Source organism: Pseudopodoces humilis, chromosome 31 (genome assembly GCF_049639895.1).
Source record: "Pseudopodoces humilis isolate 2021_Gansu_Grassland_sample_001 chromosome 31, ASM4963989v1, whole genome shotgun sequence".
Classification (NCBI taxonomy): domain Eukaryota; kingdom Metazoa; phylum Chordata; class Aves; order Passeriformes; family Paridae; genus Pseudopodoces; species Pseudopodoces humilis.
The window spans coordinates 1,315,650-1,337,242 of record NC_142230.1 but is presented as its reverse complement, the minus strand read 5'-3'; the positions used below and the strand labels follow the sequence as shown (position 1 = coordinate 1,337,242).

The window sequence follows — 21,593 nt, the reverse complement described above, 5'->3', positions numbered from 1 at the left end:
ATTTGGGTAAATTTTATGCTTTTTTGGGATGTTTTTTCCATTTTAATTAATTTACAAACACCTGAAACTACAGCACGGCACAACAGAGCTACAGGGGGGCCGGGGGGGCCCCAAGGACCAGCTACATCAAGGAGGGGACAAAGCACACGGGGGCTGCTTGGAATGGGAGGGGGCTGCCCGGGGGACAGGGAGGCTCCTGGGTGGCTCTGACCGACCCTGCCCAGCCCTGGGGCTGATCAGGTGGGGGGGCAGAGCATGGAGGACCCCCCCAAACCCCAGGTTTGAGGGGCACAGCACTGGGACCCCCTTGAAGCCCAGATTCTTTTGAGGAGGACACAGCACTGGGGACCCCTTGTACCCCGATTTTTTGGGGGTAGGGGCTGTTTGTGCTTTGCAAACCGCTGGTGGTTTTGGGCCGGGAGGAGGTAAAAGGGGGTGGAGGGGTTAAAAGGGGATGTGGGGGGGACATGGGTATGCAGGGAGGGAAAGGGGCTGGGAGAAGGAAAAGAGGGTGCAGGGAGCCTCCTGCACCCCCCCCTCACCCACACCTGCCTCCCTCTAATAGGGAAAATCCTTTAAAAATCAGTTAAAAATCACTAACTGGCAGTTTTGGGGGTCCCCCACTGCTGCACCCCAAATGAGACCAAGGGCTGTGGCTGGGGAAAGCTGTGCTTTGTACCCTGAAAGTTGGGCACCCAAAAGTGGGGGCATCCTGGGGGAAGGGGGGCATGTGCTTTAAGGGGGGGCACCCTAAGATTGTCAGGCAGCCCCAAGGGGATTCTTCACCCTCAACTGCTGCACCCCCCCACAGAGACCTGCACCCCAATATCCTGTGCCCCCCCGGGGCATTGCTGAGGCACCCCAAGGGCTCTTGCTCCCCAAAAGGCTGCCCTCTGATGCTCCCCAAATCCATGGGGGTTTGGAGGACCCTGCTGGGTGTCCTCCACAGGGATGGGGAAACTGAGGCACAGAGCCCCCCCCACCCCCACCCAGAGACTTTATCTTCTTCCTCCTTGGCTTGGCAGGGATTTGGGGGATGTACAGAGATAGGTGGGTTCAGAGAGCCTGTGTCATCCCCCCCCAGTGCCAGGGCCCCCCCTAAATCCGGTCCCACAGCCCCCCAGGAACGAGCAGCAACTCACATAGGGGGTGACACCAAGAAAAGAAATAGGGGGGCTGAGGGGGGTATTGGAGGTTGAGGGGGGTCAGGGAGTCGGGGCTGAGTTTTGGGGGCCAGGGGAAGTTTGAGGTGTTGGGGAGGTTTTGGAGGTACAGAGGGATCCGGGGGGGAGGGGTCCAAGTGCAAATGAAAAAGATCCCAAATGCTCCAAGAAGACGTTTCACAGTGTCTAACGCGACTAATCCCAGGGGCACGAGGGGGGGAAACGCTGGAGTTGGGGGGTGCCCCGGGGAGGGGAGTTCCCTCTCCCCCAGCCCCCCATCACTGCAGGACCTGCCCCCGTGTCTCGGGCAGTTTGAGGGCCAGGGAGCTGCCGAGGGCCAGCGCGGCTGAGGCAAACAGGATGGGCACGGCCTTGGTGATGCCCACAAAGGACGTGAAGATGCTGATGCCCAGCACAGCCGCCAGCTTGCACAGCGCGTTCAGGAACCCAAACGCCGTCGTCCTGGGGAGGATGGGGAGGGCTGGGGTCAGTGGGGGCACCCCCGGGGGTAGGGGTGGGTACCCAGCCTCGGGGGACACCAGCAGAGGGCAGGTGGTACCCCAAAATAGGCATCTGGAGGCCTGAAACGGGCACCTGGCACTCCAAAATGGGAACTCAAAACCCTTGAATGTGCATCCAGTACCCCAAAAGGAGTAACCAGCAGCCCAGGGCTGGCAGGCAGCAGCCAGAAGCAGGTACCAAGCAGGTGGTAACCCACACCTGGCACTCAGCACCCCAAGACCTGTACCCAGCAGCTGGTACCTCAGGTCTTGCACACAGCATCCAAAACTTCCCGACCGGGATGCCACATGCTTCACCCAGAACCCCAAACTCTCCCACCTGGCACCCAAAACACTGCCCCCAGCACCCAAAACCTCCCACTTGACACCCAAAAACCTCCACATCTGGCACCCAGCCCCTAAATCCTCCCACCCTACACCCAAAACCTCACCCCCGGCAATCAAAACCTCTCACCCAGCACCCAAAACCTCACTCCTTGCAGTCAAAATCTCTGTTCCAGGCCCGCACCTCTTGTCAGAGGGGTACAGCTCCACGGTGAGCACGTCGAGCGCATTCCAGGAGGCAATGCTGACCCCCCCAAAGAGGCAGAGCAGCGCAATCATGGCAGACTCGCTGTTCCCGAAGGACAGGAAGAAGCAGCTCACGCAGGACATGACACTGGAGCCAGCTGCGGGACATGTGGATGTGTCAGAGCACAGGGAAACTGAGACAGGAGGTGGGACTGGGAGGGGGGGCTGGCAGTCCCAAGAGAGAGGGAGATGGGGGTGACCCACCAGGAAGGACAGGGAGGTCCCCAAGAGATAACAGAGGTGGAGGTGACCAGCAGGTGGGAGGAGGATCAGGAAGGTCCCAAAGGGGTGACGGAGGTGGGGTGACCCACTGGGGTGGTCCCCAAAAGGTGATGGTGATGAATGATGGTGGGAGGTGGGTCAGAAATATCAAGAGCCTGCTTTGGGCTGGAAGGCACCCCCCACCCCTGCCAAAGGCAGACCAGCTGTCCCGAGCCCATCCCATTGCCTACCCAGCATGCGCAGGCGGCCAATCTTGTCCATGAGCAGGGCCGAGACGATGTTTCCAGGGAGCACAGCCAGGGTGCCCAGGAAGCTGACAAAGTAGATCATGTAGGCGTTGTTGTCATCGCTGAAGTCCAGCTGGCAGCCCTCCTTGTTGTGCAGGAACGTGCTGTTCAGCACCCGGCTGTTGATGAACTTGTACTCAAAGAGATCTGGGGGAAGAGGGGGCCATGGGGTCACCTCATCTCCTTGCAGACCTGCCTGGCCCCTCCCACCTGGGGGGGGTCCATCACACCCTTACCACCCCAGTGGGTCACGTTATCACCCCAGCTCCATCATGCCACTGGGGACTTTTCTGATCCTCCTCCAACCTGGTGGTTCACCCTCATCTCCATCAAAACCCTGGGGCCACCCTGGTGGGTCACCCCCTCCAACCACGTGGAGATCCCATTCTCCCACCTGTGTTGTAGAAGACAGTAGAGATGAAGGTGCAGTTCTTGAAGAAGGTGTTGCTGGAAGTGATGTCCTCGAAGTAACACTCCTCAAAGAGCGAGTCCTCAAACGTCACCGACTTCATTTTCAGCCCGATGAACCTGCACAGGGGGACAGAAGGGAGGCCTCAGATGCCCCCCACTCCTGTGCTGAGCAGCCCCAGGCTCAGCAACGCCACACTCAGCCTCCCCTCACTCACTTGTCATTGAAATACTCCCCGCCACGGTGCACTTGGTTCTCCAGGGTGAAGTTGAAGGTAAAGTGCCGAACCTTCTCACGCGTGAAGAGCTTTGTGCGTGACGCGTACTCAATGCTCTGCAGGTGCTTTATCATGTCTGGGAACCACACGGTGAGCCCATAGTAGCTGCAGAGAATGGAGTGAGTGGGCACCACACACCTGGGGTCCCCAGTGCTGGCCCAGGGCTCCCAGGGCCAGCCTGTGCTACCCCAGTGACGCTTGTTCCATCTCATCCCGCTCGGTGCTGCCCTGTCCCGTCCCATCCTGCCCCATCCTGCCCCATCCAGCGCTGTCCATCCCATGCCAGTCCCACCCCGCAGCACCTGAAGGACATGGTGAACCACACCGCCATCATCATTAGTGTCACCCGCCGGTACTCAGGCACAAAGCACTGCTGGAAGTTGCTCCAGACCTGCGGAGGGACGTGGGAGGTGACAAGTACATGGGAGGTGACAGGGGGCACATGAGGCACAGGGACCCCTGGGCGGCTCCAGCCTCACCTGCTGGGACAGGTTGAGACATCGCACCAGCCAGCGCCGGTACCATGTCCCGGTGTCCGACTGGATCTCGATGAGCTCGTCCTCCCGCTTGATGGTCTTGATGTGGGTGACCTGTGGGTGGGACCGTCTGGGGACACCAGGAAGCACAAGGGGCCTGCCTTGTGCCTCAGTTTCCCCACCTGTTACAGCAGCACTGCATCCCCCGGGTGGTGTTTTTCCCAAAGGTGGGAATTGCACCCCTGCTCCTGGAGGACACCCCACCCTTGCTTGGGGTGTTGGGGACCCCAGGGCTCAGCCCCAGGGGGCTCCTTACCGAGAAGACCCTCTCAGGGTGGCCCTTGGCCCTCATGTTGGTGTCATGGACCTGCTTCAGCACCATCCAGGCCTCGTCGTGCTTCCCATTCTGTGAGGGCAGGCACAGGTCACCCTGGGACAGCCCAGACCTGGGCCCTGACCACCCCATTAGCAGTCCCTGCCTGGGTTCCACCACCCACCTGGGTCCTGCAGCCACCCGGGGATCCCTCCACCATCTTCATCGCCTCCTCAGGGTCCCCCATCCCTCTGGGGTCCCTGGCTGGGTCCCATCATCCACTTGGGGGTTCCTGGTCAGTTCCACCCCTCTCCAAAACCCATCTGGGGCTTCCTCTCCAGGCCTCACCACCCCCACAAGGGTCCCTGTTGGGGTTGCCCCATCTCCGCCCCACCTGGGGGTCCCTTCCTGGGGACCCTCATGCCCCCCTCCACTCCAGGTCCCTGATGCACTCCAGATTCCCCCCAGGACACAGCCATGGCCTCCCAGACCCCCACCTCAAGGTAGAAGCGCGGGCTCTCGGGCATTGTGGTGAGCGCCCCAATGGCAAAGACCGAGGGGAAGGCGCAGACGAGGACAAAGACCCTCCAGCTGTGGAATTGGTATGCAGAGCCCATCTGGAAGCTCCAGCCTGGACAGGGACAGGACATGGTGGTGGGGCCGAGCCCCGGTGCACCCCCTGTGCGCCACCGGCCCAGGGCTCCTACCATAGTGGGGGATGATGGCCCAGGCCATAGCGGAAGCGTAGATGCCCCCGATCATCCAGAACATGCAGAGCCAGCTCAGGTGCTCCCCGCGCTTCTCCTGTGCCAGGAACTCCGAGAAGTAGGAGAAGACGATGGGGATGGAGCCGCCGATGCTGGGGATGGAGGGGAGGAAGTGGCATCACCCCCCGCCCCACACCCCAGCACACACAGGGGGGAGTCAGCCCCAGCTCTGGGGGTCCCTCTGCGGCTGGGCCCCCCCTTACCCCACGCCCGAGAGCAGGCGGCAGAAGAGGAAGGTGCCATAGCCCTGGACGAAGGAGGAGAAGAAGGCGAAGACGCTGTTGACGGAGAGGGAGATGAGGAGGCACTGCCTTCGGCCCAGCCGGTCGGCCAGCCCGCCCCACACGAACGCGCCCACCATCATGCCCAGGTACACGATGAGTCCTGGCGAGGGGGACACACAGCAAGGTCAGGCCCGGGGAACCCAAGGACCTGCACCTTGAGTCACCTGGAGGAGGGAGAGCATCCTCAGCACTTGGGGTGGGGCATAGGCAGGGACCCTCTCCTCGAGACACTGGGTCCCCTTGAAAGGAGGGGACAGAATCCCATGTCAATGCGTGGTGGAGGTTGTCCCCCTGCTCTGCTCAGGGACTGTGGGACATGGGGGGCAGATGTGCCTCCAGGACCCCCACACCCAGCCCCTCCCCCTGCCCCAAGATTGCCAGATTTCAGGGATGGGGGGGCACTGGTACCCCCTGGGATTTTGAGGGGTGTTGGGCTCTGGCAGGCATCACAGAGAAGAGGGAAGCAATCGAACAAAGCCCCCCGTGGCCCCCCAAACCCAGTCTCAGCATCCACTAATTAGCCCAAGTTTCTGAGCTCGCTCCCCGCGGCTGCCCCTTGCCATTGCTCATGTGGGGACCAGCGTGGGACTGGGAGGAGGATGGTGGGAGCCCTATGCCCAGAGGGTCCTGCATCCTTCCTTGTCCCCACATCCCTTCCTGGACCCCACACCTCACAGCCTCCTGGCACCCAGTTCTTCCTGTGCTCTACCATAACTCCTATGGCCCTCCACATCTCCCTGAGCCCCACCATGTCCCTCTCCATCCCCAACTCCCTGTGTCCCCACCCTCCTGTGCTTGTCTGTCCCCCAACATGTCCTCATGTCCCCCTGCATTCCACACGTCACTCTGTATCCCCACGTCCCCCATGGGATTCCCTCCACATCTCACCGCACCTCCTGCGTGGAGAGTGCCCCTTCCATGTCGCCCTGACCCTCCCCTATCCATGACTCCCACGTGCCCCTACCTGGCCCCCCGTGCCCCTCTCCTCACCCAGCATGCCCTTGTTGGAGTCGGAGAGGCACATATCCTTCTCGGCGCTGGGTAGAACAAAGCCCACCACAAAGACCTCGACGCCGTCAGCCATGAGGGCCAGGCCCAGGACAAAGTAGAGGGTCCACTGGAATCGGCCGTGGCCACATTCCTGCAGGATGAGCTCGTACTGCTGCGCCAGCTCCTCCCGGTCCTTCCTCCGCTGCCCCTCGCTGTCGTCAAAAGCGCCGGCGGCCGCCGCGGCCCCCAGGCGCTCCCCGCCCTTCAGCGACTCCTGCCGGGGGATCCCTTGGTACTCGCCCTCGTAGATTTCATCCTCCTCGTCGTGGCCTTCAGTGGCGTCGCTGGACACCCCCTCCTCCTCGTTGGCCCCCTCACTCCCCCGGTAGTAGCCGTCCTGGGGCGCGTAGTCTTCGTCGTCCTCCTCCTCCTCGAAGCGGGAGTAGGAGCGCCGGGTGTACTCGTCCTGCACTCGGTCCATGCCCCGGCTCACCTTCTTGGCGGCGTGCTTCTTCACCTCCTTGGCAATGTCCTTGGCGCCGCGGATGAACGCGGTCCGGTCCCGGAACGATTCGTCCATGGTGCCGGCGGGATGGGATGCGGCGCTGAGGGTGCCGGGGGTCTCTGCGTCGGGGGCTGTGCCCTCAGGCCCGGGGTGCGGGGACAGGGGTGACGGCGCTACCCATCCGTGGAACGGGGTGTGGGAGGACCCTGGACTTGGACCTGGGAAGCCCAGACACAACCAGGGCTGAGGTTGAGTGGTAGTGGCCCTGCGTTCCACCTTGCGCTTTTCTCCGTCTCGGATGGAAACAGGAGGATTTCGGGACCCCCCGGTGAAGTGGCAGGCGAGTCGCCACGGGGTGCAGTGGGGGCTGGAGTGGGACAGGCTGAGAGACGCTGGCTCCATGCCAGTCCCCTGCCCCTCACCTGGGGGACTCCAGCTCCCACCGTTCACTGGAACCCCCCGGTCCTCCTGGATCCATCCCTTCTGTATTCATCCCAAAGGATAGGGGGAGCTGGGGGGGAACCAGGGGCACGGCTGTCCCTGAGCATCCCCAGTCTATCCCCCTATGACCACGAGTCTCCCGGAAAAACAAGGCCAACAGCAAGTCCGGGCTGAAGCCCCCCATTTCCTCGGGCACCACAGAGAGAATGAGGGGATCAGCCCCTGAGGGCAGGGAGGTCCCCAAACCCTCTCAGTGCCGCCAGTGCCCCAGTTGGACAGTTCAAGGTCTGGTACAGGAGGATCCCTCAGAGGATCCCTTGTGGGGGGGGTCCCTTGAGTGACAGAGACCTGCGCGTGCCGGGCCACGCTCGCTGCGGAAGCTGCCAGGCAGGATTTGCTGCGGGAGATGCCAGCACCAGCAGATGCTGACCCGGCCAGAGGGGGCTGGGGGTACCACGAGTCTCCTGGGGCCCAACCCTGGGGTAGGTGAGGGGCATCCAAGTACCTGGTGTCTCCTTTTCTGCTTACAAACCAGCGTCCCACCCCCTCTTCCCCAGCCCAGCGTCCCCACACCCACCACACAGAGCCCACAGAGCTCGTGACGGGGATGGACCCGCAGCCCCCCAGCCCGATGCTGCTGCTCCACCCGCAGGGGCCGTCGTGACCCCCCCAAGTGCTATTTTTATCACTGGCGAGGCAGGAAGGAGCTGCGGGCAGAGGGACGCAGCCGGCGACGTATCCTCCCCTGCCCAAGCGAGGGGACAGGGCACGCAGGGACGCTAAATTTAGCCCTTCAGAAACCCTGGAGGGAGGGGGGCTGCGGCACAGCATAGACCCCCATTCCTGAGCAGAGCCAGGCAGGTGGTTCTACAGGATAAAATGGCAAATACACTCATGTCCTCCCCTCCGACTGGAGGGAGACCCCAGTCCCCTCCCTGGGCATCCCGTGGGCATCCCGAGGCTCCTGGAAGGGGCTGATGCGTGACCAAGGTCATTTTACTCCAGCCAGGCTTGCAGTTCCCTTTGGAACCTCCCAATGTGGGGCCGGCACTCCACAGACCAGGAGGTATTGGGGGCCGGCAGAAGGAATGGGGGAGCAGGGAGAGGCTGGGTGCACAGTGAGGAAGAGGATGGGCTGGGGAGCAAGGTCACTGCTGGCTCTGTGACAGAGAGTGGCCGTACAAACCAGGGAGCCTTGAGGGGCCAAGCCAACACCAGGAGTCAGCACTGGATGAGATCAGGGGTTTGATCCCACAGGAGAGCCAGAAATCCCTCAGACCACAGTCCCTGAAATGCAGGAGCCAGGGAGGTCCCCAAAAATGCCCGTCTGGGGGCTGAACATGCTGCCGGCCCTGCAACCCCGTCGTGGTATTGGACAGCTCTGGACAAGGTTATCGGATCTGGATCCGTCTCCTCCTGCCACGCATCCAAGGGGAGCCAAGGATTGATGCAACCATGCACATCAAAACCCCCGGGATTCCCACGCTGGGGGTCTGCATCCCCCCTGCAGCCCCCAGCCTCCCTGCGGAATGCCAGGAACATGGCGACAAGGGGGGAGAGTTGGAAATCACTCATGTCCAAGGTCACCCCCCAATACCCCCCCTTCTACCCCTTCCCCAAAACCCCCAGGTTCCCCCCTCCCATCCCTGCGGTGAATTCCCGATCCCCTCCGGCTGCTCTGCGGCCACAGGACGGCGCAGGGGATGACAGGGGCCCCCAAAAACGCACATTCAAAGGCAGAGCCGGGCTCCAGAGAAGGTTTTCCAGGACAAAATGGCCACAGCAAGTGGGAAGGGGAAGACGAACCCCGAATCCATCAGCGGCCTTGAGGACACCGATTAACGCCGCGGGGAGGGGGGATGTGGGGTATAAACCCGTTTTGCTCCCCCTTACCTGGCTCAGCCCTCGCCCCACTCCAGCTTCAGCTCCTCCGGCGCCGGCGAGGAGGATCTCCGGCTAGGAAGGATGCTCGGGAAGGGATACGGAGAGGAAAGAGGATGATGCTCCGGCAGCGACACGGCGCGACAGCAGCTCCCGAGTACCAGCGCTACCGCCGCAGCCTCCGCCGCACACACGGAGCGCTGGGAGAGTCCATCGGCGCAGCCCCGGGAAGGGAGGGATCAACCACGGCACGCGGCGAACCGGGGGGGCTCGGCGGGGGAGGGGGGCTCGCCCCACGCGGGGGGGGCGATGGAGCTCCCGGGATGCGCCAGCGGAGCTCCCACGGGGTCGGGGTTCCCGTGGTGGAGCTGCTGGGATGGACCCGCTCCGCAGGCTGCGGGTGGCGGGGAGCGCTGGTGGGAGTGGGGCATGAGCCGGTGGCCCCCCCGGATCCCTCGGCGAAGCTCAGCCCACCCCCCCGCCACCGCCCCCGTCACGGCTGAGTCACGGCCTCCGCGGGGCTGGATTGGGATTTTTTTGGGATCAAATCATCCCCGCCTGGGCTGGCCAGACTGGGCCCCGAGGCTACAACACGACACAAAAGCCCCCGATAAATTTTTTAGGGGGGGGGGGGTACGGCTGGAGATGCACATGGCCAGGATGGTATGTCCAAACCGACCCCCATTTCCATGAATGTCTTCCTGAGGGCTGGAAACTGGGACCCACAGTTCTCCAACCCCATACCCCAGGGCTATGGGGTGCTGGGTGCTCCTGGGACTGGCTGAGCTCAGACTGGAGGTCCCCACACAGCAAGCAGGACTGGGGGTGCTCCCAGAAGCAAGATCTTCCCTGAGGCCCCTTCACTGAAATTCCAGTGCTCCCAGAGCCCCTTCATCCTGCCTCTCAACATTCCCAGAGTCCCAACCTTCCCTGAACCCCATTCCCCCTGCAGCCCTGCAATGAGCTGACCTAGTCCCAGCTTCCAGGGCGTCAACCCCAAAGCCTCACAATCTGTCAGGATCCATCAAGGTTAGCACTTTCACCCCTCAGACTGGAAAACAGGGATGGGAACCAGTCTGCACTAGTGGTGCCAGCACAGGGAAGGATTTAGAAACCCAGGAGCTGAGAAGCAATTGTGACATTCATTGTTGGAAAAAAACCTAAAAGGGGGATGGAGTGCAGGACAAGGCTGTCAGTCAAGGAGCATCCCCAGGAAATGGACTGCACCAGGATCCATCCAGGCTGTGCCCTCTGGAGATCAAGCACCCAGTGAACCCCACCCCAGGGTGCCACCTCCTCAGGCCCCCAGTGACTCATGTGCCACTGGCACCACAGAGCTCCACATCCCCTGCTTGGCCCAGGGTTTTTTGGTGGATCATCAGAGGGAACAGGCTTGGCAGCAGGACAGAGAATGGCTCCTCCCGTCCCAAGGGCCTCATCTGTATCTGCCATGGCCTGAAACACGGGGAATGGGATAGAGCTGAGGGGAATGCGATAAAAACAGGGGGATGATGGGAGAAAGTGTGGGGGGAATGGGATAAAACGGGAGAAAAAGGGAGAAAATCAGGGCTGACAAGCAACTACAATCAGGGGAAAGATAGGATATAACTGGGAATGACAGGGTAACACCAGGGATGACGGGATAAAACCAGGGGTGACAGTGGATAGCTCCAGGGGAGAAGGGAATGATTGTGTCCATGCAGGGAGATTGGCTGCCCTGGGTGGATTCCGGTGGCTTCCATGACTGAGCAGCAGAGAAATGCCACCCTGGGGCTCCCTGGATGCAGACAGGAATCACTGGATTCTTTGGATACTGGAGATCTCTTAAGCCCCTTGGCTCTCAGCACCACAGGGAAGCCTCATTTCCACACCACATATCCCACCCTTACACCTAAATCCACTCGCTCTACCAATCCACGTGGGATTCTCCCCACATTCCCAGATGTGAAGGATCAGGAGGGCGTTCCAACCTTGTCCTTCCCTTCCTAGCCCATCCAGACCCCAGGACTTCCTACCTGGATGTAAGGCAAAGCGCAGCCTCGGCACAGAAGATGATGCTGGGATGAAGGAAGGAAGGAAGCAGCACATTCCCACTTTCCATGTCCCCCCACAAACTCCCAGCTCTTGGAGACTCTGGCACTGCCCAGGGGCAGGAGAAGGCATTTGTGGACCCCCAGCCCTTTGAAGATTTCCCATGGGAATGTTTGACTTTGGCTAAACCTTGGCACCAAAATATTCCACAGCCAAACCTCAGCTCCCTGGATGTGGGCAGCGATGGCTCAAGAACAGAAATCCAGACATTCCTACGGAGCAGCTGAAGAGAGCACACAGCTCTTCCAGGCTTACTGGTGGAGCAGGGATCAGACCATGGACCAGCTCTGCCACTCCTCAGGCCCCAAATCCCTCCAGCCTGGTTCTTCCCAGTGGCCCAAGCAGGGAAGAGACGTCAGCTGGTGACAAACAGCCAGAGCCTCATCCCCAGTCTGAGGACCCTTTTGGCTCCCAAACCCTTTATTTGCAAGTGGGTGGCCACTGCTTTCCATACAAAACCAACACATCCAGTTAAAAGGAGCTTGGAAAAGCTTCCAAGGGACGAGAAACGGGAGGAGGTGGGGAGAGTGAGGAGAATTAACATTATAAAAAGAAATGGGGGGAAGAAATGGAGAGGGAAGAGAGGAGTAGGGGATGGCCCCCAGCCCTTTGCAGGAGTGGGAATGTCGATACAAGGGGCTGTGGAAGGCTGAGGATGGGGACCAGAGAGCGCCCCTCCTCTCAGGGCAGGGGTCCCCGCAGGGGCCCACGGGGAGGGACTCCAGGGGGTCTCTGTGCCGGCCGGGGGGGCAGTGGGACCCTCTGGTAGCCATAGGGGGGGGGCCGGGGGGGCCCATTGTAGCCGTGGGGTGGCATCAGTGGGGGGGGACCGCGGAGCCCATGGTGCGGCAGCGGCCCAGGATGACCTGTGGGAGACAGGGGGGTCAGCGCCAGGGGGAAAAGGACAGAGCCCCCCAAGCCCCCTGGAGGAACAAGGTCCACTGGCCCCAAGCCGCCTCCCAAACTTCCAGGAGGTGCCCACCACACCCAGGAGTGCCACATCCAGCAGGTGCCCCCAGCTTGGCCAACACCCCCTCTGTCTGAGGGTCCCAGAAATAGGAATTTGTCCCAAGACCCCTGTGGGCACGAAGGGCCTCCAGAACCATCCCAAAGCTGTGGATATCCCAATGGGGGGTTGCAGGGTCCTACGTCACAATGAGGAAACCTTGTGGAGACCCCACAGTGGGGCCAGGTCCCCCAGGTCTTGCTTCATGCCCAGCTGCACAACCCCTCCTTCCACCCCCAGAGGAGAGCCCCCCAGACAGGTCCCACTCACCCATGGGAGATCCAAAGTGTGGCCCCCGAGGGGGGAGCCCCATGGGGGGTGGCCCGGGGTGTGGCATTCCTGGAGGGGGCCGGGGGGGCGGCTGCCCTCCAGAGCCTGGCGGTCCTGGATGATGCTGGCCCATCCCAGGCGGCCCATGGTGCACCTGCATCGGTGGCATTCCTAGGGGCAGGATGGAGTTAGGGGTGCCGGGAAGCAGCTCCAGGCACTCCCAGACCCCCAGGAACTGAAATTCCATTCCAGCCAGATCTCTGGAAAGCATGGGTGCAGAGGGGCTTCTGCTGCCAAAAAGAGGCTTAAAGAGAAGGGAACACAGAGATTTTTGGCAAGAGAAAAAGGTTTGGATGCAAGTATGTGGGAAAAGAGATGGCACAGCAAGTGTGTGCAGCCTGGGACAGTGAGGAATCCTCATCCCTGGAGACTCCAGACAAGCTCCCAGAGCAATCTGAAGCTGGAGGCTGCCCTGCTCTGACTGGACCTCCCCCAGACTTCCTTTTTCCCAATTATCCCATTAAAAACAAACAAACAAACAAACAAACAATTCCTTCCTCCCAAGCCTGGTTTTCCCTGGCCAGGTGTAATTGGCTCTGCTCAGGCCCTGCAGCATCTGTTCCTGGCATGGCCATAGTAGGATCACACAAAGCTCCCTAATTAGGGCAGCTCCAGAGCCACGGGCTCAAACAAATCCCAGAGAATGATTAAATTGCACATTTCACAAAATTTGTGCTTTTGAACCCGGAGCTGAGATGCAGCCAGAGCTCCTTCCCAGGACCACAGGGCCAAAATGTGGGGAATCAGGGAAAAAAAATGGTTTCATTAAATTATTAATGCCAAAAGTAGATCCTGCCTTCCTTCTCTGCACCACTGCCTTCCCATGTGCCCGCCTTCTTTCCTTCCCGTGTCCCTGCCTCCCACATCCTCCCAGCTAAAGGCAACTGACACCTCTCCCTGTTCAGGTGCCTCCCAGACAGCAATGACTTCCTAAATTCCCCAAATCCTCCAGCAATCACAACCCCCACTCTGTAACTCAGAAAGACGAGAGGACCACCCCCCCCGCAGAAGGAGCCCCGCTCCCGCTCCGTACCTGGGTGGTGCATCCCTCCCGGGGGGAAGGGGTGTGGGTGCGGGGGGTGTCCCCCGGCGGGGGCGGCTCCCGAGGGGGGCCCGGGGGCTCCAGCGCCCGGCGGCATCGGCGGCGGGGGCATGGCTGGGGGCATCCCGGGGGGCAGTGCTCCAGGCGGTGGCACCGGCGGCGGGAACGAGCCAGGGGGAGGCAGGCCTGGAACACAGCGGGAAGGTGGGCCAAGGGAAACCACAGCAACAGAAAAACTCGGGAAAGGAGGCGGAAACAGGACAAAACAGCAGGATGCCGGGCCGGCACCTTGAGCCCTGGCTGAGACAGGTCTGCCACCCACCTGGAGGGGTGACCCCAGGCCCCAGCGCAGTGACCACAGGTGTGGGCACGGACGGGGGCGGGGGGGCGTCCGCAAAGAGCTGGTGGGGCCGGTCGGCCTGGGAGAGGGGGTTCTGAGCCGCCAGCAGCCGCTCGGCCGCTGAGCCGTGCCGCTCGCCCTTGGAGTCCTTCTTGAAAGCGTAGGACACGGTGATGGGGCGGTTGCACAGGTACTGCCCGTTCATGGCCTCGATGGCTGCGTCCGACGCATCGAAGCTGGCGAAGTTGATGAAGGCGTAGCCTTTGGAGTTGCCCGTGTCGGGGTCCCGCATGATCTTGGGGGTCTGCAGGATTACCCCAAAGGCGCTGAAAGTGTCGTAGAGCAGCTTCTCATCGATCTCAGGGTCCAGGTTGCCAATGAAGATGTTGGCGCCCACATCCAGGTTCTTGTTGTGGGCCGAGGCTTTGTTCACCCGGATGGGTTTCCCGTAGAGCTTGATCATGTTCATGATCTTGATGGCATAGTCAGCGTCCTCCTCGCTCAGGAACTCCACAAAGCCGTACCCTGCAGGACCCCAAAGAGGGTCAGGGGAGGGGCAAGAGACCTCAAAGGCATTTCACTGGGGACCCAAGGAGGACTTCAGGACAGAACGAGATACCCCACACCCCCTCACTTGATTTAAAATTCCAGTTCATTGAAAAGCCCACTGAATTATTGACTGAAACCCCCTTTATTTCACTTACACATAATACTTGATTTAGTCCCCACTTAATTTAAACCCTGGGGCCCCCACGCCTCTTGAGGGACAGAGGATGATCCCCCTCTTCCACTCCCACCCCCAGCTCTGGCCCTCGTTGGGATGTGGGAGCTCCTCACCCTGGTGCTGGCCCGTGACCCGGTCCTTGGGCATGTGCGTGTTGACCACCGGCCCGGCCTGCAGAAAGAGCTCCCAGAGCAGGGGCTCGCTGACCTTCTCGTCCAGCCCCCCCACGTACACCGTGGCATCTGCGAGGAACCGCGGTCAGAGCCGAGACAGCGCGAGGTAACGGGGGCTCGGGGCTGACATGGCTCGAGACAAAGCCCCCGAACCCGAAGCCCGCCCCCGGCCGTCCTTAACCCAGCAGGCGGCCCCCAAGCCCCTTTTTCCTTCGGAAGACCAGAACCCAGCGTGGTCCCGAACCCAGCGTGGCCCCCCTCCTTGTCGCCAGGGAGCCCAAAATTCCCTCCAGCTCCTTCCCGTGCCTCCAGGATACACCAGAGCCTCCCCACTCCCGCCAGAACCCCCCCGCCTGTGCCCCCCGATGTGTACACCCAAGGTCTCCACAGGACCCCCGCGGTGTCCCCCTCCGTGCCCACAGCGCTGCCCGTATCTCGCCGTGCCCCCGGGCACCCCCCGCCGCTCCCACCCTGGTTCCTCTCCGAAATCGGCCCCGCCGCCATCTTATCCCGCTCCGCGCGCGGAGCCGCACGCAGGCACGCAATGCGTGACGTCAGCGCGCAAGCCTCGCGTCCGTGGGACGGGCCGGAAGTGGCGTGTGCGGGGACGGCGCTGCCGCCATCTTGGGTGTGGCGGGAGGGGCCGGCAGGGGCCGGCGTCCCTTTGTCGGGACACGGAGTGTCGCCACTCTTCTGTCGCGACATGGCCGTTGCGGCCAGGAGTGCCCTTAAATGCCCCATGTTCGCAGTGCCGGGGGTCCCAGGTCTGGGCTCCCGCAGAGTCCTCATTCCATCCCCATTCCAGTCCCATCCCATCTCCAGTGCCCATCCCTGAGCTCCTCGAGCCCCATGGAGGCAGCATAGATTTAATGGAAAGTGCTCGCCCGGCGTCGGGGACACCTCGGGACCCCCAAGCACGCAGAGGGAGCCGGGAGCAGCTGCAAGGAGAGGGCACGGGGCTGTTGCAAAGGCCCCAGGGCTCGGGAGATGCTGGCGGTGTCTGGCCGATGCTCTCGGGGTCTCAGTGCGGTCTCTGCGTGTCCCAGGCACGGAGCCGGTCCTGGAGCAGCTCCAGCTCCTCAGCCAGCCCGGCCAGGGACGGGGCCAAGCGCCCACGCTGCTGAGAGACAATGTCCAGCCCAGCGTGGGGATGCAGGGCACGGGACACGAGGCTGGGACAGAGACATGGGACAGGAACACAGGGACGAGGACATGGAGTGTTCATCATGGGACAGGGACACAAGGATGGTAACACAGGGCACGATGTCCAGCGCAGGACAGGGACACAGACAGGACAGGATGGATGGACGTGGGGTCCATCCGTTCATCCCTCCCCGCTCGTGCACACACAGGGTTAGCTGCATGGACACCAGCTGGGTCCAGCCCACGCAGCAGGACAGGCTGGGGCCCCCCAAACCAGGACCCCCAAACCAGGACCCCCCAAACCAGGACCCCCAAACCAGGACCCCCCAAACCAGGACCCCCCAAACCAGGACCCCCAAACCAGGACCCCCCAAACCAGGACCCCCCAAACCAGGACCCCCAAACCAGGACCCCCCAAACCAGGACCCCCAAACCCCCAAACCAGGACCCCCCAAACCAGGACCCCCAAACCAGGACCCCCCAAACCAGGACCCCCAAACCAGGACCCCCCAAACCAGGACCCCCTGGGCCCCAGCCTCCCCCCATGCTTCAGTTTCCCCGGTACCTGTTCCTGGGGCAGCCCCCTGAGGTAGCAGCGGTGCCAGAGGCGGATGCAGGGCCCGAGGGTGCAGGGCAGGAGCAGCCCTGGGGGGGGCTGGCAGGCCCCCAAGAGCCCCCCTTGTGTCCCCAGGCTCTCTGAGAGGGACACCCGGTGGGACGGGCGCGGGGGGGGGCGGCTCCACCAGGGCAGGTGGTGGGGGCACAACGAGCCCTTAGCCAGCGTCAGCACCAGCCTGGGTCCCCCCTGCGGGCAGGGGTCTCCAGGCTGGGAAAGGGGCAAAACAGGGATTAGGAAAAGTGGAGGGTTAGGGTGAGGGTTAGGGTTAGGGATGAGGGTCTGAGGGATGAGAGGGAGTAGGAATTTAGGGGGAAACAAAAATGGGTGAAGTCCGTTGTGAAGGGAAAACAGGGGAGGAAAAGTGGGGTGAAAAAAAGGCATTAGGAATAAAAGGGGCTGAAAGAGGAAATGCGGGTAAACGATAGGCAAAAAGGGAAAAAGGGAAAAAGGGAGGGAAAAGCCAGCCAGAAGGACAAATGGGAGGCAAAGGAAGGGTGCAGCCCCCCAGCCCAGCCCCACTCACCGTGCCTGGGGCCGGGGACTCAGCAGGGGCCGGGGGTCCCATAGGGTTCCGGAATTGCTCCTGCTGCTGCCGGGTGTAGCGCCGCCCCCAGGCCCAGACCGGGGGGAAGGTGCAGGTGTGGGGGCCTCCCCTGTGCCCCCCAGGATCCTGCCAGCCCCCCACAGGCCAGTAGGTCTGGCTGGGGAGCTGGGGCTGTGGGGCAAGAGTTGGGAAGTCAGTCCCCCATTTGGGATGGGGAAACTGAAGCAGAGCGGGAAAAAGAAGGGGTGAAATGAGAGATCACAGTTTGGAATGGGGATGGAGAAACTGAGACAGAGTGAGGAGAAGGGGTGAAATGGGAGGGTTTGGGGATGCAGCAATGTGCCCCTGCCCCTCACCATGCTGCTGCGGCCCCGCTGGCGCTGGCAGCTGAAGCGGAAAGTGCTGAAGTAGGGGCTGAAGCTGCTGTCGTGGAGTGCCAGGAGAAAAGCCTCAGTGAAGCCAAAATCTGCCGGGAATTGCCACAGGAGCTGCCACGTGCAGTCCAGGAACAGCAGGAACACGGGGGCCTGGGGGTGATATGGGATGGGGTGGGCTCACCTCCTCCCAGCTCCTGTCACCCCGGTGGGACAGGATGGGGGGGGGTCTCACCTCCTCCCGAGGAGCGTCCCGGCAGAGCAGCCCCAGGCGGCGCGGGAAGGGGTGCCCGGCTGCCACCCACTCCCGCTGCACCAGGCTCTGGAAGCCAGGCAGGGAGCGGGCGTGGGGGTCCCCCAGGAGCTGCACCAGAGAGGCCAGGAGGCAGTTCAGGTCCCGATCCGAGGGCTCTGGGGGGGCAAGGTGGTGAGGGGAGGATCCCCTTTCCAGCCTCCTCCAGCCTTTTCCGTCCCGCATCCTGGTGCTCCCACCTTGCAGGACCACAGAGCAGCGCTTCCCTGCCAGCAGCAACACCACCTCCACAGCTTTTCTCAGGCAGGTGCTGGGGGGCAAAAGCAGGGGTTCAGGGCACCCCAAAATGCCACAGTCACCTATTTGGGTGGCTCCTGCACCCACCACAGTGGCCACATCCAGTGCCAGCTGGCCTGGAGGGGACGTTCCACCATGGGATTTACGGTGAATTTCCTCCCTACACCCCAAAATACCTCCCTACACCCCAAAGAGCCCCCGTGTCCCCTGCTCACCGGACATGGTCCAGCCAGCGTGTCCCCTCCAGGGCTGAGAGCCACTTCTCCTCTGCCACCGCACCTGGATCCCATGGGATGGGGTTTTAGTGGAGGGGAAGGCCCCTGGGTGGTCAAGGGGTCCCCAGGGCCTGCCCGGTGCCACTTACCAGGCAGGCAGAGTGCCCGCAGCCTCAGGTGGGCGAGCTGGATGTCAGCAAGCGTGGGCAGCTCGGCCGTGTCGGCCAAAATGCAGGGCCCACGGTCCCCCAGCAGCAGCGCCTCCAGGCACCTGGGGGGCACAGGGAGCCCCAGCTGGGGCCAGGCCAGGGGTACGCCTCAGCCCCCCCAGGCCCCCTGGGACCCACCTCACGTCCTCACTGCCTGGCTCTGAGGCTGGGTGAAAGCTGGCGGCTCTCAGCAGGTCCCCCCCACCCGGGTGATGCCAGCACAGGCGCTGCAAGAGAAACGGGGTGATGCCCCCACATCCCCCTGCCAGTGCCCCCTACCCCGCCAGGGCCTGCCCAGGCACTCACAGGCACCCGTCGCTCCTGAAAGTGGGCAAAAGTTTGCTTGAGGTCGTGGTCCAGAAGCCCACTGGGCACCCACAGGTACTGGGGGAGGCTGTGGGAATGTGGGACACAGGGTGGAGTCCCCCAAATCACAGGTGCCATTTCCAGTGGCTCAGACAGTTGGGGGACTGACAGGCTGTACCTGGGGGCCATGTCGAAGCGCTCATTGACGGTGCTCACCCTCCAGCCCGCAGTGCCGAGACGCTGCAGCTCCTTCTCCCAGTCCCACAGGCTCTCAAAGAGCAGCATGGTGGACGAGCCTTCCTCCTCATCCTCCTCGTCCTCGTCCTCCTCCGGGGGGGCTTCGCCAGGGCAGGACCAGCCATCGTGTCCCTCAGCAGCGTCCCCCTCCCACTCAGCTGCCTCCCGTGCCTGTGCGATGGCATTGGCCACCTGCGAGGGCGGCCAGGGGTGGGGTGTGAGCCCCCCGGGCTTCCCCGGAACCGTGGGGTACCCCAGAGTGAGGGTACAACACTTCTGCACCTCCCTGGCTCACCCGGAACGCCTGCGGAGCCAATCCGTTCTCGGGGAAGTAGAAATGGAGCAGGCGGAAATCCCGACAGAAGACGGCGAGTTCCTCGGGGATGAACTTGAGGGTGGAGGCGGCCGTCAGCACCTTGGGCTTGGAGAAGCTGCTGGCTGGGGTCAGGGGGATGAGGCTGTCGGGGCCAGCCGAGACCCGGCCAACTCATTACATGGGGCTGAGCCCCGAGACCTGCCCAGCTCATCCCTTGTACCCCCGGATGTCCCCATTACCTGCCACCAGCTTGTGGATGCAGGGCAGGGCCACCTCGTCCTCAGAGCGGAGGAGGCCGCGGGAGCCAGGAGCCTGTGGGAGAGTGGGGAGGGCTGGAAACTGCCCCAGAGTGTCCCCCCAGTCCCAGGAAGGGTGATGGGGATGGATCTGGACCTGGCTGTCCCATGTCCCTTGTCCCCCACTAAGTCCTGCAGTAAGGAGTTCCCAGGGTGAAGACGGCGGGTTCTGCAGTCAACGAGCCAGGATGGGCTGGGCGGGAGTTGGGATGGGAGTCAGGGATGCGGTGGGGTGGGGCTGAGCCGAGGGTCGGGGTACGGTGGGATGGATTCGGAATGGGATCGGGATGCGGTGGGATGGAGTCCCGCCGGGGCAGGGGTCCCCCCGGGCAGGAGACGCGGGGCCCCGCCGTCCCGTTCCTGATCCCGCTCCCGCTATTCCCGGCGTTCCTGGTGTTCCTGTCGCACCTGGCCGGGCAGGAAGGCGAGGCGGCGGTTGGTGCAGAGCAGCGTCCCCGGGGCGGAGCCGCCGCCGTTCCCGCAGCGCTGCCGGGCGCCCGCCGCCTCCTCAAGCACCCGCTCCCCTGCGGGGACCGACACTGGGTCCGGGGCTCCGAGCGTGCCGAGCCTCCCCCAGACCCCGGCCCCGGCCCCGGCCCTACCTGGGAGCCCGGGGAAGGTCGGGCGACGCCCGCCCGGGGCCCCGCTCATGGCGCAGGGACTTTGGCCGGGCGGGCCCGGAGCGCCGGGGCCAGAGCAACCCGGGAGAGAGCCCCGAGAGCCCGGCCCGGCTCCGGCATCCCGCCCTCCCCTCCGGCATCCCGCCCTCCCCTGGCATCCCTGCCCCGGCATCCCGCCCTCCCCTGGCATCCCTGCCCCGGCATCCCGCCCATCGGGGCCCGGCGCTCCGCGCGCCGCCATCCCAGTGCCCGGTACCGGCGGCGGGACAGGGGGGACCCCGGGGCCGGGAGCTCCGCGGGCGGAGGGGGAGCGGCCTCAGGCACCGCAGGGCTTCAGCGTTGGGGCGGGGGTGCAGCCCTGCGACCCCGTCAAGAACGGGCGGTTCTGCGGTCCTGCAAGCGCTGCCCAGTGCCGGGAACCCCCAAACCCCGCCAGGAGGGTCACGGGCGGGGGGCCCGGGGCCCCTCCCGGCACACGGCAGCAGAAGCTGCTCGGTGACTCACAGCAGAAGCACGGAGCCTTCTCCTCCCAGCCCAACGCCGGCTGCCAAGCCAAGCCGGCCCTGCTCCCGCCGGCCCCTGCCTCAAAGCGGGCAGCAGGTGCATGGTGGCCCCGGGGCTACCTGTGCCACCCCTCAGTGCCACGAGACCTCCGGGCACCCCAAAACCCAAAGCCCGAGGCAGCCGAGGTAGCAGTGCCGGCACGTGTCAGGATAAATCCTGACACACAAATCAGGCACATGGAAAACTCAAGGGAACTCCAGTTACAGCTCTGATTTTTGGTGTATTTCTCCCCAGATGCTTGGGGCTGTCCCAGCTTTGGAGGCTGCAGCTCGTGCACCCCGATTTTCCTCCTGCAGGAGAATCATCTGGCAGAGGTTCCCGGGGGCTTGGGTAGGCTTTTGGCTCTGGCACCTGGCAGATGAGAGGAATTTCCTGGAGGCTTTGAGCTCGGACCTGCTCCAAGCCAGGGGTCAGTCTGGGCCACGGCAGGAGGAAAGATCCTGGAAGAAAATCATCTGGCACAGGCATGGAACCGGGCATGGAGTGTCCACTCACAGAATCAGGAGGAAGGAAAAAACACCAGGAGCTGGGAGAGAAAATCCCAATGACAGAAATCCTATGGGAAACTGTTCCTGGAGTTCCACCCTCTTCCATCCACCTCCAACCACCCCCAAACCTCTTCTTCCTCTTTTTAAAGCCTCAGCATCCAGATGGCCCATGCGAGACTTTATCCCTAATTTTGTCCAGAGACTCAGGTACCAAGGGAACACACCTCTGGGGTGGCCTTGGGATGCAGCTGGAGAAAAGGCTCCAAGACCAGCAAGGATGGAAAGAAACAGGGAAGGAAG

At 62.8% G+C, this 21,593-nt stretch overlaps 3 protein-coding genes across 5 annotated transcripts; all 3 read right to left on the bottom strand.

The window, feature by feature from the left end:
• Positions 1-11: 11 nt before the first annotated feature.
• On the bottom strand, positions 12-9,534 carry SV2A (synaptic vesicle glycoprotein 2A). Its single transcript, XM_005533472.3, has 13 exons — positions 9,119-9,534; positions 6,280-7,002; positions 5,209-5,389; positions 4,946-5,097; positions 4,736-4,869; positions 4,242-4,331; positions 3,929-4,039; positions 3,752-3,840; positions 3,390-3,554; positions 3,158-3,291; positions 2,707-2,910; positions 2,193-2,352; positions 12-1,625 (listed from the first exon to the last, which is right to left on the bottom strand). Exons 2-13 carry the CDS (start codon positions 6,857-6,859, stop codon positions 1,442-1,444), a joined length of 2,184 nt encoding a protein of 727 aa, XP_005533529.1. The 5' UTR covers positions 6,860-7,002; positions 9,119-9,534; the 3' UTR covers positions 12-1,441.
• A 2,023-nt stretch (positions 9,535-11,557) lies between these two features.
• On the bottom strand, positions 11,558-15,773 carry SF3B4 (splicing factor 3b subunit 4). Its single transcript, XM_005533471.3, has 6 exons — positions 15,283-15,773; positions 14,753-14,881; positions 13,898-14,440; positions 13,567-13,761; positions 12,474-12,644; positions 11,558-12,063 (listed from the first exon to the last, which is right to left on the bottom strand). The coding sequence occupies exons 1-6, from the start codon at positions 15,626-15,628 to the stop codon at positions 11,879-11,881; spliced, it is 1,569 nt and encodes a 522-aa protein (XP_005533528.2). The 5' UTR covers positions 15,629-15,773; the 3' UTR covers positions 11,558-11,878.
• On the bottom strand, positions 15,652-20,335 carry MTMR11 (myotubularin related protein 11). Of its 3 annotated transcripts, none has more exons than XM_088068482.1 (14): positions 20,030-20,335; positions 19,565-19,637; positions 19,305-19,447; positions 18,951-19,201; positions 18,773-18,860; positions 18,605-18,693; positions 18,407-18,528; positions 18,258-18,321; positions 17,985-18,055; positions 17,728-17,903; positions 17,475-17,645; positions 17,098-17,289; positions 16,521-16,781; positions 15,652-15,984 (listed from the first exon to the last, which is right to left on the bottom strand). In XM_088068482.1, the coding sequence occupies exons 1-14, from the start codon at positions 20,270-20,272 to the stop codon at positions 15,892-15,894; spliced, it is 2,037 nt and encodes a 678-aa protein (XP_087924608.1). In that variant the 5' UTR covers positions 20,273-20,335; the 3' UTR covers positions 15,652-15,891. The 3 variants fall into 3 exon arrangements, with proteins under 3 accessions (XP_087924608.1, XP_014117460.2, XP_087924607.1); XM_014261985.2 differs by having other exon boundaries at positions 15,652-15,932; XM_088068481.1 differs by having other exon boundaries at positions 15,652-15,929.
• Positions 20,336-21,593: the final 1,258 nt, after the last annotated feature.